Source organism: Camarhynchus parvulus, chromosome 22 (assembly GCF_901933205.1).
Source record: "Camarhynchus parvulus chromosome 22, STF_HiC, whole genome shotgun sequence".
NCBI lineage: Eukaryota > Metazoa > Chordata > Aves > Passeriformes > Thraupidae > Camarhynchus > Camarhynchus parvulus.
Genome location: NC_044592.1, coordinates 4,029,477 through 4,044,226, shown reverse-complemented (window position 1 = coordinate 4,044,226; position 14,750 = coordinate 4,029,477). Strand labels below are relative to the sequence as shown.

At 56.2% G+C, this 14,750-nt stretch overlaps 1 protein-coding gene across 2 annotated transcripts; it reads right to left on the bottom strand.

The window, feature by feature from the left end:
- Nucleotides 1-3,483: 3,483 nt before the first annotated feature.
- TACR1 (tachykinin receptor 1) lies at nucleotides 3,484-12,741 on the bottom strand. 2 transcript variants are annotated; one of them, XM_030964182.1, is made up of 6 exons: nucleotides 12,256-12,741; nucleotides 11,737-12,225; nucleotides 8,879-9,073; nucleotides 6,214-6,364; nucleotides 5,742-5,938; nucleotides 3,484-5,240 (listed from the first exon to the last, which is right to left on the bottom strand). In XM_030964182.1, exons 2-6 carry the CDS (start codon nucleotides 12,138-12,140, stop codon nucleotides 4,946-4,948), a joined length of 1,242 nt encoding a protein of 413 aa, XP_030820042.1. In that variant the 5' UTR covers nucleotides 12,141-12,225; nucleotides 12,256-12,741; the 3' UTR covers nucleotides 3,484-4,945. The 2 variants fall into 2 exon arrangements, with proteins under 2 accessions (XP_030820042.1, XP_030820041.1); XM_030964181.1 differs by having other exon boundaries at nucleotides 11,737-12,741.
- Nucleotides 12,742-14,750: the final 2,009 nt, after the last annotated feature.

The following is a 14,750-nucleotide window of genomic DNA, read 5'->3' as shown; positions in this document are numbered from 1 at the left end:
GCCAAGGGGTCACAGAACCATGGAATTGTTCAGGGTGGAAAACACCTTTGGGATCATTAAATCCGAGCTCCAGCGCGGGATGGAGCCGCGGGATCTCCCTGGGGAGGGGGGATAATCCGGATTTAGGGAATGGTGTCCCTGTCCAGGATATTCCAGGCTCCCGGGAAGGACTGATCCAAGGAAACATCACCCAGCCCTGTCCCCAGGATGGGAGTGACAGCTGGGTTTCCATAGAACCCCTTCCAAACACAGCCATCCATCAGCCAAACAAGGACAATCCCATTTTTCCTAAGGAATGTATGGATTTAGGGTGATCCTGAACCCCCAAATCCCAGTTTTATTTTGGCTCCATCCATCCCTCTGGAGCTTGAGCTTGATCCACACTTGGATTTTTATTCCACACACAACTACACATCAACCAAACAAACAAAATCTCATTTCCTCAGTTGGGCCCTTCCTGGGCTCAATTCACAGCTGAGTTTTTATAGAACCCATTCCAAGCACAGCCATCCGTCAACTGGAACCAAACAAGGAAAATTCTATTTTTCCTGAGGAATATGTGAATTTAGGGTGGTCCTCAACCCCCAAATCCCAGTTTTATTTTGGCTTCATCCATCCCTCCGGAGCCAGGCTCTATTCCTGCCAGGACGGAGCCGGAGGGATCTCAGCTCTGCCTTCATCCAACCCCAAAAATGGCAAAAGAATCAATGCTTGGAGTCTGGAATCTCCTTGGAAGAGCAGCCTGGAATCTCCCTGGAAGATTCCAAGCACCCGGGAGGCCCCGGCCAATTCCCAAACCTGAAGGGTCTGAACCGCTTTGGGGTTTTTTTGTCCCCCTGGTAATGTGGGGGCTGAGCAATGGGGTCGGTCCCTTCCCTCGGCTGCTCCAGGATATTTGAGAGAGGCTGGAAAATCCCGAGCTGGGTTTGGGATGTGTTTTCCTGGGAGCAGCTCCCGCTTTCTGTGGCTGCTGTAAACAAATCAATCTCTGCAGCTGAGCCCATCCCGGAGGAGACTCCAAGGAATTCTGACGGGTTTTATGCCCGAATAAATCATTCCTGCCCTGGCAACGGCATTGGATTTTCCCCCGGCATCAGCAGGATTGTTCCCAGATGGAAGGGGGAATTGAGGGAATGGATCACTGTGACAGCAATGGTACAAAGGGCTGTGATCCCTCCCTGGCTCCAGAAATCCCTGCCAGGACTCGATTCCCAGCTCCCCACAATTCCCAAAATCCCGGGAGGATGTGGGGATGCTCCTGGGTGCAGGGAGAGGTTTCCTTCAGGAGCTGCCGGGGCTTTTCCAGCCGGGCTCGGGAAGGGTTTGGGAGGATTTGGGACACCAGGGTGTTCCCTGAGCTGTGGGGTGGGAAACTTGGGAAAAGGGGATTGGAGGAGACCTTGCCTGGAACAGGCATGGAATGGGCAGAGAATCCCAGCCTGGGACCAACTGACCATTCCCTGGCTGTTCCCTGAATGGAAGCCTGGAAAAGGCCTCGGATTTGGGATTTCAGGGCATTCTCCCCCTTTTTTCCCCTTCCAGGGCCATGTCCATCCCCTCTGGCCGTGGCTCCAGGGCCACGAGGGAAAGCTCGAGAGAGGGAAAGGGGTTGGATCTTTCCAAGATTTCATTGGGAAGCTCTGTTCTGCCTGCCTGCCGCACGCGCTGCTCACATCCAGCTGGGATGGATTCTTTTCCCTTTAGTGGGAATGTTCTGGAAGAGGCTGGAGTGTCACAGACCTCAGGGTGGCCCCAATCCCTTCTCTTGGTTCTCATTCCCTGAGAATGGTCCCAGTCCCTTTTCCCTGCCCCTCATTCCCTGAGAATGACCCCAGTACCCTCTCCCACCCCTCACTCCCAATGAGCAGTGAGGATCTGACCTCTGGTGCTCCCATTCCGTGTGTTTTATCCCCAATTCTTTTGCCACAAATCCCAGGATTTCCCAGAATTTTGGTGCCCTGTCCAACCTGGCCGTGGACACTCCCAGGGATCCAGGGGCAGCCAGAGCTCCTCTGGGAATTCCATCCCAGCCCCTCAGGGAGGAATTTCTTCCTAAAAAATCCTGGCTAGAGCGTGGATCCCCCAGGATTCCTTAAATCTTCCTGCATTCCCTTGGTTACTTCAATGAATAATTAATTTCTAATTTAGCCTATCCTTGTGGAAGCAATTCCTTCTCTCCCCTTTTCCCTTCCTTCCCTCTGGAATTCCCGATGCCCAGGAAGTTCCTCGGCCCCGGAAACACCAAATCCAATTGGATTCCTCATTTCCCACCCCAAAATTCCCACTCAGCCCGGGCTGGTTCCTAATGGCTGCTGCAGGCAGCTCCTGTTCAGAGCTCAGTAATTACCAGGGTAATTAACGCTAATTACTGCTGGGAACAAGCTGGAATTCTCCACCCTCCAGGAACCCCAAATCTGTCAGAATCTGCCCCAAAAATGAAACTGGGCATTCCTGAAAAACGTGAATTCACTTCCATCCTGATGTCCTGAACCCAAATCATTCCTCCCTGAGCTCTGAGTTTTTGGGAAGCATCCCAGAGCCCCCGGGTGCCATGGAAACTGCGGGATCCACCCCAGGAGCCAGGAGCTGCCTTGAGTTCCCGGGGTTTTTTATTTTCTGGGATATTTTGGACTCAGCATTAAGCAAACATTTATGCAAAACGCTGGAATGCATCCATGGAAATGAGGCTGAACCAGAGAGGGTATTGAGCGGGATGGGCTCGCTCAGAACTGCAGATCCCGCTTGAAAAGCACCAAAAACGACAAAATTTGGGGTTTTTTGTGGTCAGCCCCGATTTTGGGGGATTTCCCATGGAACTGGAGATGAAGGGATAACCCAAAGCCCCAGGAATGTGGAATTCCCTTTCCTTGTGTGGCTGAGGGGGATTTTTGTACCTCATTTTATGGGGTGGGGGTGAAATTCCCCATTAGGGACAGCCATGTTAAAGGATGGGATGATCCTGATGGATCTGTTGGGATCTGAATCCCACCAGGAAGGGATAATCCCAATAAAGGAAACGGCTCCGTTGGGATCTGAATCCCACCAGGAAGGGGGATCCAGCCCGGCGTTCACGGGAAGCTCAGCCAGGAACATGTGGATATTTATCTCTCCTTTTTCCCCGATAAAATCACTGATGGAAAACCAACAGCCGGAGTTTACCGGGCCCGTGGGGTTGAGCTGAGCCCGGGAACGCTGCTTTAATTAAAATCCAGAATTCCAGTCGGCTGGAGCTGCCAGCAGGGGCGGGATGCTCCTGCAATTCCCACCTGGAATGTCCCGCCTGGAAAAGCACGGATTGCATGTTTCTGTTGGAGCAGCGGGATTTGGGGAGCCCAGCCCGGGAAGGGGAGCCAGGTTCCATCAGGGACACCGGAAACGCCGGGAATCGCCCGGAGAATGGAGCGGCCCCAAGCCCTGCCCGTGCTCCAGGAGGGATCGGAGCCTTTGCCCTGATTTGGGAATCAGTGCTACGCTCCCAGCCCTGAATTTGAGGAGGAATTTTGGGAATTGTCCCTTTTCCTGTTTCAGTGACATTTCAGGGCAAACCCCTCCCACTGAGGTTGTCCCAAACCCATCATCCATCTTTTTTATGGAATTTTAGCTTTTCCACCTCTTCCCTCTCCCACCCCTCCTCTCCTTGTTAAGCGATAACGAACCATTCTCCACATCAAAGGAATATTTATCCATGGAAATCCACGCTGGGACAATCCAGAGACGCTTTGGGAAGGACGGTTGGGTTCCCTCTCTCTTGGGATGCTCCCATGGGAAGAACTTCCCAGAAAGTTCCTTCCAGCTGCCGCCATCCCGAATTCCCCAGGGATGTCCGAGTCACAGGGACGGGATTTGGGGTGGATATTCCATACAGACGGGATTTGGGGTGGATATTTCATACAGACGGGATTTGGGGCGGATGTTCCAGTGGGAAAGGGGTTTGGGGTGGATATTCCAGCAGGAATGGGATTTGGGGTGGATATTCTGAGGAAAATGGGGATTCCCATGCTAAACTTTGCATTATAATGGTTGTGTCCGTCTTTCAGCTGGACACAGGATTTTGGGGCAGGGTTTAGGAGAGGAATAAATCCCAAAATCCTAGAATCCCAGAATGAGGAAGGCTGGAAGGGCCCTTGGTGGATCCTGAAGGCTGAAAATTGGAATTTTTTGAGATTCTGGTGTTTTTAATGGGAAATAAACCCCGGGAGCTCCCAGGCTGGGCTGTGTGACCTCACACCAGGGCTCCAGCAAGGACACGGAAATCCCAAAAAACCCAAATCCCGTCATTCCCTGTGGGAATGCTCCATGAACAGCAGATCCTGCGCTTCCCTCCTGGAACGCTCGGCCCTGAGGAGCCCTCGAGGGACAGAAAATAAAAACAACAATAAAGGCAAGGATGGGCGGGGCAGGCCTTGTATCCACGGCAATCCCAGAAAAACGCTCAGAACAATGGGAATGGCTCCCGGATGGATCCTTGGCTGCGGCTTCCAAAGGAGCCGCGGTTCTCCTGCCAAACAGACCCAAACCAGGGCCAGGCCTGTTTGAATCCCAGAATCTGCTCTGTGGCTGATTATTCCCCATGCAGCTGGAAAAAGCCTTTTTGGGATTTTGGGATTCAAGATCCCCCTGCATATCCTGCAGGGAGAATGAAATTAAGGATGGGAGGAGGGAGGTGCAGGATGGGGTCATTTTCCATGGGGTGGGATGCACCGAGAGGTCCCTCCTGCCTCACAGAGAACATGGAAGCGCCGGCCAGCGTTGGAATTCTGGAGGAAAACCTGGCTCTGTCCCGTTCCTGCATCCCCTCCATCTCCAGCCAGGCAGTGAAAACATTCCTGGTGTCCAGCCCCACAATGGAACTCATCCCAAGAAAAAGAGACGGGAAAACAGCGCGGGAAACGCTGGCACAGCACAGGCAGGGCGGTGACACCGAGGTGGCACTGAGGGGACATCCCTAGGTCAGGGTGTTGGAGTAGAAGCTGAGGCTCTCGGAAACCGTCTTGGAGTCGCTGCGGGAGGAGCCGTTGGAGGTCATGTCCAGGGAGAGCCGCTCGGCCCGGCCGGGCTCGTCCAGCTCCTCATCGGCCACGCCGAGCGCCGAGGCCACGGTGGTGGTGTCCATGCGGCTGAGCTTGGACACGGAGCTGTGCGTGTGCAGGAAGCGCGCCGAGCGCAGCTCCAGCCCCTCGTACTCGCCGGCGCTGACCCACGGGCACCAGCGGAAGGCGTGCTTGAATCCCACCCGGAACCTGGCCACGAGGACGGGACAGGCGGGGAATGGGCCACAGGGCATGGGCATGGACGGGGAAAGACATGGAGATGGCCAAAGGAACGGGATGGAGATGGGCGGACGGGGAAAGACATGGAGATGGCCAAAGGAACAGGATGGACATGGACAAAGGAACAGGATGGACACGGAGATGGACAAAGGAAGGGGGAGATAAAGCTGAGCTTTTCTAAACATGACAGAATTGCTGTCTTTCGCTGAGGAGAGGAAAAGCTCTCCAAGAAATGAAAAATCCACCGAGAAATGGAAACCCCCCCATAAACTGCGATTAGGAGTTGGGATCGTTTCAATTGATGTTTGCCCTCAAAATCCACAGGGATTAGGGAAGACTCCAGGTGAGAATTGTGCCACCCCCACCTCTGCTGGAAGCGGCAGATGGTTTTTTGTGCCATCCCAAAAAAACCCCATCCATCCTCTCCATTGGGACCCCGCTCCGCGTTCCCGAGCTCCGCGGCGCTCGCACCTGTCGTTGAGGCAGCAGTAGATGATGGGGTTGTACATGGTGGAGCTCATGGCCAGCCACATGACGGCCAGGTAGACCTGCTGGATGAAGCTCTGCAGGTACCACTCGGGCCGCAGGTACTGCAGCGTGAAGTAGACGTGGTAGGGCAGCCAGCAGAGCGCGAAGGTGCACACCACCATGATCATCATCTTCACCACCTGCCACGGGAGAGAGCCATCCTGCAGCCCTTCCAGCCTCGGGAATGGCCTCTGTTTGGGATTGGCCAGGAATTCTGGATGCACCCCCTCCCAGAATTCCTCACCTTGTGGAGATTGGCTAGCCCCTCTTGGAATTCCTTGCCTTTTTCTTGGCCAACACATGCTCATGGTTGGGATTGACCAGGAATTCTGGATCCATCCCCTCCTGGAGTTCCTCACCTTGTGGATGGAGATTGGCCAGGAATTCTCATCCATCCCCTCCCAGGGTTCCTCACCTTCCTCTTGGCCGACACCTGCTCGTGGTAGCGGTCGGAGGAGTCCCCGGGGATGGCGCTGGCCCAGAGCGTGCGGCCGACGGCGGCGTAGGCGCAGCCGATCACCAGCAGCGGCAGCAGGTACAGCAGGACCGTCATGGAAAAGTGGTACCTGGGAAAAACGGGATAATCCCTGAGGATCCAGCAGGATGGACATGGAAATGTGGTACCTGGGGAAAAACGGGATAACCCCTGAGGATCCAGCAGGATGGACACGGAGAAATGGTGGGACCTGGAAAAAACCAGGATAATCCCTGAGGATCCAGCATTGGGAATGCCATGGGAGTGTTGGGAATGCTGTGGAAGAACTGGGAATGCCATGGGAATTCTGGGAATGCCGTGGATCAGTGAGGGCTTCTGTTAGAGAGGAATTGGTTTAAATGGAAATCCAATAATTCTGGGTTTAAGCACAGGAGGGGACGGAGGCTCCAACTTTGCAGAAAATCCTGGAAAATCCTCTCTTCCCTAAAACCTGAGTCCACAAACATGGCTGGTGCCAGCTTGGAAAATTCCCAAATCCTGCCTGGTTAGCGAGAATTTTATTCCCAAGGCTTTGGGGCCTCTGGGTGGATTTTTGGGCTCCAAAAATTTTCTGGGCTCCCAGCTCCTCTATCTTCCCAAGGATTTGGACTCCAATCCAGGCCCTGCTCCCGCTCCTCTTCCCAGGAGCTGGGGTTGAATCCCAGCTCCAGAGGGTGAGGAGCGGCTCTGGGAATTCTCCTGCAGGGATCGGGGCTGGCCCCGGCCCCGCTGCCGCTCGGTACCGCAATCTGATTTTCCTGGCCCTAATTCCATTTGGGATGGCCTTGGCGGGGCTGGATTTCGTTTGCCTCATTCCAGAGGCGTCTCGGCGGCTCCGGAGGAGGATTTTGTTGCGGTTCCCATGGAATTCCGGATCCTCGGAGCGCTGCAGGAATGTCTGGAGGAGCTGCAGGATAACGTCAGCAGCGCAGAGCCCCGTTCCCAGAGGGGTCTGGGCTCCGAGAGCTGTTCCAGACAGCTCCAGGAATCCTTTTGGGATCCAGGCATGGAAAAGCACTGGGAATTGCTCTGCCTGCAGCATTCCCGGGATCGCAGCACTCTGGGAGATTTAGGGTTTGCAGCTGGAAGGGTTTTAGGATCTGGGGCGGGATGGAGGATCCCGTGATGCCGGAGGATGGAGCTGCCACCTCCCTTTCCCTGGGAATCCCGGGAATGTTGGCGTGGAAGGGATGTCCCTGAATTCCCAGAGGATCCAGGGAGGCTTCTCCCTTCCCTCAAAACCCCAAACGGAATTCCTGATCCCTTTGGGAAGCAGGGATTGATGTCCACATCAAATCCTGCAGAATTCTCAGCTCTGGCTGAAACCAGGGATGTTTTCCAGGGAAAAACCAGCTCGGGTACCCTCTGCACACCAGGGTTGTGCTCCCCAGAGGTTTTCCAAAGGAATTTCCCCCAGAAGTGTTGGAATTCTCCTGGGTTTTCCTCCTGTTTTCCTGGGAACTGGAAAAAGGATGGAATTTTTTCCTCCTGACACCACAAACAGAGCAGCTGCCACCGGAGCGTTCCCGGAATATCCACTCCAAGGCCATGGAGTGGGGAAGGGCTGGAATGGCACCTCTGGAATGACCCAAACACCTGTCCCGAGTTATTTAGGGCAGGAAAATCCCATCCCGGGATCTGCTTTTGGGATTCCTGAGGACTGGAGACGCCACTGAGTTCCTCCCAGTCCCCAAATTCTTCGGGATTTGCCATCCCAAAGCTGCCAGGGATCTCCTTTCCCACTTTTCCCAGAGTGCAGGATGCGGATCCATTGTGGGTTTAACAGCGCTGTTTTCCTTTGGGATCAGCCTTTGGAAAATCCACCGGAATAATCCATCCCAATCAGCAGCTGCCTCATTCCGGGCTGGGAATCTGGGAATATTCTGGGATGGAAGGGGCCCCTGAGGATGAACAGTGCAGTCTGGGAATGAGGCGGCAAAGGACACGGGGAGGGTTTGGCACCGACACTCGCGGATCTGACACCTGGCCCGGAATTCCAGAGCGGAATTCCACAGCCCCAATTCCTCCCTCCTCAGGGCTGGAGATCACAAACTCCTTTTTTATTCCTTATTTTATTCCCTCTTTATTCCCTATTTTATTCCCTTCTTTATTGCCTTTTTTCATTCCCTTTTTAAAATCCCTTTTTCATTCCCTTTTTTATTCCTCCCCCCCTTTTTTTTCCTCAACACCTGACATTTAACTCCCCTTGGCAAACCATTCCCAGACCCTTTGGAAATTCAGGAGTTCCCTTCCCTTCTTTTTCCCCCTTTCCCCCCCCTCTTCTTTTTCTCTTCTTTTCCTCTTTCCCCCCTCTTCTTTTCCTCTTTTTCTGCTCCTTTCCTTTTACTTTTCCTTTTCCTTTCCCCCCATCCATTCTCCCCATTTTTCCCCATTCCCACCCTGTTTTCCCCATTCCCACCCTGTTTTCCCCATTCCCACCCCGTTTTCCCCGTTCCCACCCCATTTTTCCCCATTCTCCCCATTTTTCCCCGTTCCCACCCCATTTTTCCCCATTCTCCCCATTTTTTCCCGTTCCCACCCCATTTTTCCCCATTCCCACCCCGTTTTTCCCCGTTCCCACCCCGTTTTCCCCGTTCCCACTCACGTTTTCCCGGACACAGCTCCTCCGGGCTCCGGCCACTCCACGAGGCAGACGAGGCGCCCCGGGAGCTCGGCGGTGACGGAGAAATATCCCTGGGGGAAGGCGAGCAGGAGCGCCAGCAGCCAGATCAGCCCGATCAGAGCCTTGGTGGCCGCGGCCGAGAGGCGCGGCCGGAGCGGGTGGATGATGGCCATGTACCTGTGCGGGAAAACGGGGAAATTTGGGGGAAAATCCTGGGGTTCTGGGTCTGGGAACAGCGGGAATTGGGGCTGGAAAATCCCAATGTACCAGCTTTGGGAACAGCAGGAATTAGGGAGTCTGGGTCTGAGAACAGTGGGAATATGGCCAGAAAATCCCGGGGTTCCTTTTGGGAACACTGGGAATCAGAGCTGGAAAATCCTGTAGTTCCAGGTCTGGGAACAGTGGGAATATGGCCAGAAAATTCCAGGGTTCTGGGTCTGGGAACGGCAGGAATCAGGGACAGAAAATCCCAGTGTTCCAGCTTTGGGAACAGCAGGAATTAGGGATGGAAAATCCCAGGGTTCCAGGTCTGGGAATAGTGGGAATCAGGGATGGAAAACCCCAGAGTTCCCTTTGGGAAAAGGGGGAATCAGAGCTAGAAAATCCCAATGTTCCAGCTTTGGGAACAGTGGGAATTAGAGCCAGAAAATCCTGGGGTTCCTCTTGGGAAAAGTGGGAATTGCGACTGGAAGATCCTGGGGTTCCCTTTGGGACCAGTGGGAATTAGGGCCAGAAAATCCTGGTGTTCTCCAGCTTTGGGAACGGCGGGAATGGGAGCTGGGAAACCCCAGTGTTCCCTTTGGGAAAAGAAAGGACGGGGTGGGAATTTGGGAGCCGAGGGAGCTGCCAGGCCCTGAATTCTTTGGGATTTCCCTGAGGCACTTCCCGCAGTGCCAGCCCCGATCCCGAATTTCCTGCCATTGTCCCGAGTGTTCGGAACAACTTCCGGCCGTTTTTCTTTCGTGCCCAGGGCTGGAGCCGCTCCAGGGGAAGGAGGGGATGGAGAAACTTCCAGCAAAAATCCCGCATGGATCCATGATGGATCCCACAGAAAATCCCACTGGGGAGCCCTGGGTTCCCCTGGATCCCGGCAAGTGCCCAGGGCTGGGCTGGAGGGGTTTGGGGCAGCCTGGGGTTGGGAAGGTGGCACTGGCTGGGGTTTGAGGTCCTTCCCAATCCCACCCATTCCAGGACTTTGGGAGCACGAGGCTTGTTCCATGCTGCTTCCCTGATTCTTGGTGGGAATTGGGAATTGCAGCCCCATCCTGGCTGTGACTGGAACCCCAACCCAGCTCTACCCATTCCCAATCCCGATCCTGCCCATTCCCAATCCCAGTTCCAGCTCTCCCCATTCCTATTCCCAGTTCCAGCTCTCCCCATTCCCATTCCCAGTTCCAGCTCTCCCCGTTCCCAGCTCTGCCCATTCCCAGTTTCAGCTCTCCCCATTCCTGTTCCCAGTCCCAGCTCTCCCCATTCCTATTCCCAGTTTCAGCTCTGCCCATTCCCAGCTCTGCCCATTCCCAGCTCTGCCCATTCCCAGTTCCAGCTCTCTCCAGCCCCATTCCCAGTTCCAGCTCTCCCCATTCCCAGTTCCAGCTCTCTCCAGTCCCAGTTCCAGCTCTGGGAATCCTCCCTCCCAGGCTCCTGGAACACATTCCTGCTTTTCCTGCCTTTCAGCTCCATTGTCAGCTCCCAGCCACAGGAAAAAGAAGAATTTTCCCCACACTTGGAGGGGCTGAGGATGGGATTTGGGGTTTGTTCCCTTCCCCATTCCTGGCTGGAATTTGGGATGCAGTTGGAGCTGCAGCTTCTGGATGGGAGCCTGGGTTTTTTGGGAAAACAGAGCCTCTCTTCAGGGTTTGCAGGTGCAGGAAGATTTTTTGGGAATGATAATCCTCAAAAAATTCCAGCCCCAACCTCCCAGACCTCCCTGCTTTACTGCAGCTTCCCTGGATTGTTCAGGGTGGATCAAAGGCTGTAAATTAAATTATTCATCCCAAAAAACAATTCCTGGAATTCATCCCAGCCCCAAAGGGGCTTTTCCAGCTGATCCCAAAGATCCTCCTGGAACTGCTCCGTGGGAGAGGAACTGGAAATATCCCGGTTTTTATTGATGGTCGCCTCAATTCCCATGGATTTTAGGGAGAGGATTTGATGATAAAACCACACCTGGGGCTGTTTTAATGCCCAGGGAGCCTCACCCACCCCCGGCCCTGCTTCCCGCAGGGAATCCCGGAGCCAGCGGCTCCAGAGGCGCTGGAAAAGGGCAGGAGAAGCGTCCTCCCCCCAGCCCGGATCCCTGCCAGAATTCCCTTATTCCCTGGGAACAGGGAGAGGGGCAGAGCCCGGCTGGCTCCGGGAACGGGGCCTTGGAAAAATCCAAAAGGCTCAGAGGGAGCCACGGGATTTGTCCTGGGGCTCCAGGGGGAAATGTCTCTGACCCCAAATTCCTGGCAGAGGGAAGGGACATCCTGGGGCTTCTGGGGATTTGGGGTGCCCCAGTTCCGCTGGGATCCGACTGAGCTTGGGATCGTGGATCCAGTGGGATCTCTAGTGGGATCCAGTATCCAGTGGAGCTTGGGATCACAGTGGGATCTGGGATCCGACTGATCTTGGGATCACGGCTCCAGTGGGATCTGGCAGGAACTGGGCAGAGAAAGCCCAACCCTGGTCATGGCCTGTCCCCAGCTCTGGCCAGGACTGACCCATCACTGACCTGTCCCCAACTCCAACCAGGACTGACCCATCACTGACCTGTCCCCAGCTCCAGCCAGGGATGGATGACCCCATCACTGACCTGTCCCCAGCTCCAGCCAGGGATGGATGACCCCATCACTGACCTGTCCAGCGCGATGGCCGTCATGGAGTAGATGCTGGCGAAGACGGCGGCAATGGGGAAGAAGTTGTGGAAGCGGCAGTAGGCGGCTCCGAAGTACCACTCGTTGTGCACGGCGTAGCTGAAGTTGACCACGGTGTTGAGCGCGGCCATGGAGGCCTCGGCGAAGGCCAGGTTCACCAGGAAGTAGTTGGTGACCGTGCGCATGCGCTTGTGCGCCAGGATGATCCACATGACCACGGCGTTGCCCACCACGGCCACCACGACGATGAGCGCGTAGGCCACGGCCCACAGGGCCACCTGCCAGGGCGGCTGCACGAACGGGTTGGCCCAGGACTCGTTCAGGGAGGCGTTGAGAGGCTCCAGCTCCAGCTCCAGCTGGGCTGCCAGCGGCGGGGACTCATCCATGGCCACGGCAGATCGGGGTGAGGGACCTCCAGATCGGCGAAATTGGGGTGAGGGACCTCTGGATCAGCGAAATTGGGGTGCGGGACTTCTGCTCAGCCAGTTTGGGGTGCGGGACCTTCTGCTCAGCGAAACTGGGGTGAGGAACCTCCTGATCAGCCAGTTTGGGGTGAGAGACCTCCAGATCAGCAAAATTGGGGTGAAGGACCACCTGGATCAGCAAAATTGGGGTGAGGGACCACCTGGATCAGCCAGTTTGGGGTGCAGGGACCTTCTGGTTTAGGGTGCAGGGCACAGCCAATTTGAGGTGCAGATCCTTCCTGGCTCAGCCAGTTTGGGATGCAGATCCCTGCTGGTTTAGGGTGCAGTAGGATCAGGGCTCAGCCAGTTTTGGGGTGCAGGGCCCTGCTGGCTCAGCCAGTTTGGGATGCATGGCTGCTTCAGGGCATGGGCACCTCCCGGTTTGGGGTGCAGAACCCGTCTGGGTCAGGGTGCAGCAGCTTTGGGGTTCCAGTCCCTCCGGTGTCCGGGGGCAGCTGGAGCTGGGAGTGTGGCCATGGCACGGCTGGCTCGGGGTGTGGGTCCTCCCGGTTCGGGAAGTAGCCGGTTCAGGATGTGGCTCCTCTCGGTACCTGCTGCAGCCGGGTTCGGGATGCAGATTCCTGCTCGGTTCGGGCTGCAGAATCCCCGGTTCGGGCTGCAGATTCCCGCTCGCTTCAGGATGCAGCTGGTTCCGGATGCAGTCAGTTCGGGATGCAGGCGGTTCCGGATGCGAATTCCCCAGTTCGAGGTGTGGATCCCGGCTCGGTTCGGGATGCAGATCCCCGCTCGGTTCGGGATGCAGGCGGTCCCGGATGCGGATTCCCCGGTTCGGGATGCGGATTCCCCGGTTCAGGCTGCGGATCCCCGCTCGCTCCCGGCCGCCGGCGGTTCCGCCCGGCCCAGCCGCGGGCTCGGGGCGCAGCCGGTGCCGCGGACCCGACTGCGGCGGGCGAGGCGCGAGCGGGGCTTTTATGGGCGGCGCGGGCGGTGCCAGAGCGGGGCGGGCAGAGCCGGCCGGGGACAGCCCTCCCCGCTCCCCTGTCCCTCCCCTTGTCCCCGCACCGCGCCCGGTCCCCTCTCCCGGTCCCCCCCGTCCCCTCCCCGCTCCCGGGGGCTCCGCCGCTGCCGTTCCGAGCTCCGCCGTCAGCGGCTCCTCCGCCTTTCCAGGCACCCCCGTCCCAAATTTCCCTCCCCCCACCCTCTCTCCCACCTTTTCCCCCCCAAATCTCCCCGGGCATTTTTGGGCCCCGACTCTAAAACCAGCGGGAATTGAAAGATCCCGGTAACGGCAAAGCTCCGGGGTTTTATCGATGATTTTATCGATTATTGATTGGTTTTATCTTTATTTATCCCGAACCTTCTCAGCTCCCCCCAAAAAGGGCTGGAAAATCCCTCTCCCTGAAATTCCCTCACCATGACATTCCCTCTCCATGACATTCCCTCTTCTCCCTAATTAATTTGATTAATCCGAGATCCCTTCCCGCAGCCCGGGTTCGTATCCAGGGATTTGAGCTCCGCCGCTGCCAGATCCATCCCGGCCCTGCTGCTCCAGGCGGGAATTGTGCCAGGAATGCTGCGGGAATTGTGCCAGGAGCGCCCCCCGCTTTCCCCTCGGGAATTCTGCTCCTCCCTCGGGATGCGCCGCCGCTTTTCCTCCCGGGGAAGCCGCTCCGGTGTGGCCGGGGATGATCCCGAATCCCGGATTTTTGGGCAGAGGAGCCTCTCCCAGGTAAATCCCGCAGGAATTCGGGCCGGCAGCTGCGCGTGGAGAGGAGCCGCTGGAATTGTTCGCTCCCGGAGCGATCCCGGCGTTTATTCCAGGCGGGAATTAATAAATTCTCGGTGTTCCCAGAGCGGGCCGGGCCGGGGGCGGGCGCTCCTCCCGCTCCATGCCGGGGCTCCCCGGGAATGCTGCGCGATGGGAACATTCCCTAAAATCCTGGGAATGGGAATGGCAGAGCTGGGAATGGGAACTGGGAATGGGAGCCGGGAATGGGAACTGGGAATGGGAGAGCTGGGAATGTGGGAATGGGATCCAAGAATAGGAGAGCTGGAATGTGTTCAGGGTGTCCCCAAAGGAGCTTTGGGATTTGCTGGGGTTCGTGAAGAAGGGGAGAGAGCCCAAAATTCCTGGAAAAACCTGGAATTCCCACCTGGGAATTACATCCTGGACAAGGATGTGGCTCCTTCCCGAGCGAGGGGACCCTGAACCCCCAAATCCCAGAGGAAAATCCATCCTCGTCCTCTTGGGAATTTCCCATCCTGGAAGGTTCCGAGGGTTGGATCCCAAAATCTGGGATTGAGGAACACCCGGAGCAGCTCCAGGCTCTGCCTCCTCCCAAACCCCTGGGACTGGGAATTGATCCCTTCGATCAGGGGCTCCCCTTAATTGGGGTGCCCCTTTAATTGGAGTCTGCCCTTAATTGGGGTTCCCCTTTGATCAGGGCCTCCCCTGTTTTGGATCTCCCCTTTAATTGGGGTCTCCTCTTAATTGGGATCTCCTCTGTTTGTGAGATCTCTTAATTGGGGTCTCCTCTTAATTGGGGTCCCCCTTTATTGGGATCTCCCCTT

What these genes read in the sequence shown, in the direction of transcription:
- TACR1 (XM_030964181.1), bottom strand. Translation starts at nt 12,140, where the DNA reads ATGGATGAGTCCCCGCCGCTGGCAGCCCAGCTGGAGCTGGAGCTGGAG. An exon ending in GGAGCTGTGTCCGGGAAAAC is followed by an intron (nt 6,365 to 8,878) that starts GTGAGTGGGAAC and finishes CGTTTTTCCCAG; the next exon opens with GTACCACTTTTCCATGACGG. An exon ending in TACTGCTGCCTCAACGACAG is followed by an intron (nt 5,241 to 5,741) that starts GTGCGAGCGCCG and finishes CCTCGTGGCCAG; the next exon opens with GTTCCGGGTGGGATTCAAGC.